This window comes from Babylonia areolata, chromosome 5, assembly GCF_041734735.1.
Source record: "Babylonia areolata isolate BAREFJ2019XMU chromosome 5, ASM4173473v1, whole genome shotgun sequence".
Taxonomy (NCBI): domain Eukaryota; kingdom Metazoa; phylum Mollusca; class Gastropoda; order Neogastropoda; family Buccinidae; genus Babylonia; species Babylonia areolata.
Genome location: NC_134880.1, coordinates 45,736,278 through 45,738,137, shown reverse-complemented (window position 1 = coordinate 45,738,137; position 1,860 = coordinate 45,736,278). Strand labels below are relative to the sequence as shown.

Below are 1,860 nucleotides of genomic sequence, written 5' to 3'. Positions count from 1 at the left end.
CAGCACAGCACGCAAGGACAGCATGCTTACGGGCAGAAAGACGGACAGGCGAAGAAAGAGAGAGAGAGAGCGCGCGAGAGAGATAAAAAGGAGAAAGAGTAGAGAGTGTGGATGAGAGAAAGTAAAGATAAGTCGAGAAGGAGGGGAAGTGGGAGATGGAGGGGTAGGGGGGGGGGGGGCTCACCACGAGGTTCTGTCACTGTGCTGGCTCACTCTCATTGGTCCACGCTCAGGCTACTTCCGGTGTAGTAGCTTAGTCGTAACCCCCACCCCGTTGGTTTTAACACCCCCCGGAGGGGAATTCTGCCTCGGCAGGCCAGGAATGACCCCCTGGGGGGAGTAAATTTCACCTGGTCAGTACTGACTCCTCTTGGTTAGAGTGAAATAACTTCTCCCGGGTGTAAATGTGGCCCAGACAGAATCAATACAGGCGATCAAAGTAGCCCCCCCCCCCCCCCACCCATCCCCTACCCAACGTTTTGTATTTGTATTTCTTTTTATCACAACAGATTTCTTCGTGTGAAATTCGGGCTGCTCTCCCCAGGGCGAACGCATCGCTACACTACAGCGCCATCTCTTTTTTTTTTTTTTGTATTTTTTTCCTGCGTGCATTTTTTAAAAATTTACTTTTTTTCTATAGAATTTTGCCAGGAACAACCCTTTTGCTGCCGTTGGTGCGCTAAGTGCATGCTGCACACGGGACCTCGGTTTATCGTCTCATCCGAATGACTAGCGTCCAGACTACCACTCAAGTTCTAGTGGAGGGGAAGAAAATATCGGCGGCTGAGCCGTGATTTGAACCAGCGCGCTCAGATTCTCTCGCTTCCTCGGCGGACGTGGTTACCTCTAGGCCATCACTCCACTGTCCACTCACGTTTGTTATAGTTATGTGATAAAGGAAATGGAGGGAGTTAGGGAGCGGTATAGACCAGACCAGAACGGCTCAATACCTCTTTCCACCCCCCCACCCCCCCATCCCCCGCTCCCCGCCCCCCCCCCCCCCCATTACTAGACGAACTTAAACAGTAGAAGGGGGACAATTTCCAACCATGGTGGAGATGGTGGGGTGGGGTGGGGTGGGGTGGGGTGGGGAGGGGGTCGATCTTCACTAGCCATGGTTTATTCCAGCCTAGCCCAGAATGGTCCGGGGGGTAAAACGTACCGGGGTGAGGGGGTAGGGGTGGGAGGTGGAGTCGTCAGAGGCTGTAACACCGGGCCATGTCACAGGTGTGACATTGACTCGTAGCGACACGTCACTCCTGGCGCAGAGCGGGGGGGGAAAGAAGGTAGGAAGTGAGGAATCAAACCTAGAAGAATAAAGAGAGAGAGAGAGAGAGAGAGAGAGAGAGAGAACACCCGTACACATACCCTCTCCAGTTCGATCTCATCCAGCCTCAACCATGGCGGGTTCTGGAAAAGGGGGTGGGCGTGGTCTGAGCACGCGCCCGTAGCTTTCTGTCTTCACTGTTCACAGCAGGAGGTAAAAGATCGAGCTTCAGCAGTCGCAAACAGACAGAAGAACACTCAGTGATTGCCATGGAAACGAACGCTTCAAGCTGTGTCACTGCCTCCGTGTATTTCTTCTTCTTGTATTTCTTTTTTTTTTTCTTTTTTTTTTTATCACAACAGATTTCTCTGTGTGAAATTCGGGCTGCTCTCCCCAGGGAGAGCGCGTTGCTATACTACAGCGCCACCCATTTTTTTGTTTGCATTTTTTCCTGCGTGCAGTTTTATTTGTTTTTGTTTTTTTTTCCAATCGAAGTGGATTTTTCTACAGAATTTTATCAGGAACAACCCATTTGTTGCCGTGGGTTCTTTTTACATGCGCTAAGTGCATGCTACACACGGGACCTCGGTTTA

At 51.1% G+C, this 1,860-nt stretch overlaps 1 protein-coding gene across 1 annotated transcript in view; it reads right to left on the bottom strand.

The window, feature by feature from the left end:
• The window catches only part of LOC143282491 (protein disulfide-isomerase A3-like), a 27,087-nt gene extending 26,999 nt beyond the window's left edge, over positions 1-88 (bottom strand). The window contains exon 1 of the mRNA XM_076588153.1: positions 1-88. This exon is cut by the window's left edge and continues 137 nt beyond it. Within this exon, the coding sequence (XP_076444268.1) occupies positions 1-24 (24 nt within the window). The 5' untranslated portion in view covers positions 25-88.
• Between the last annotated feature and the right edge of the window lie 1,772 nt (positions 89-1,860).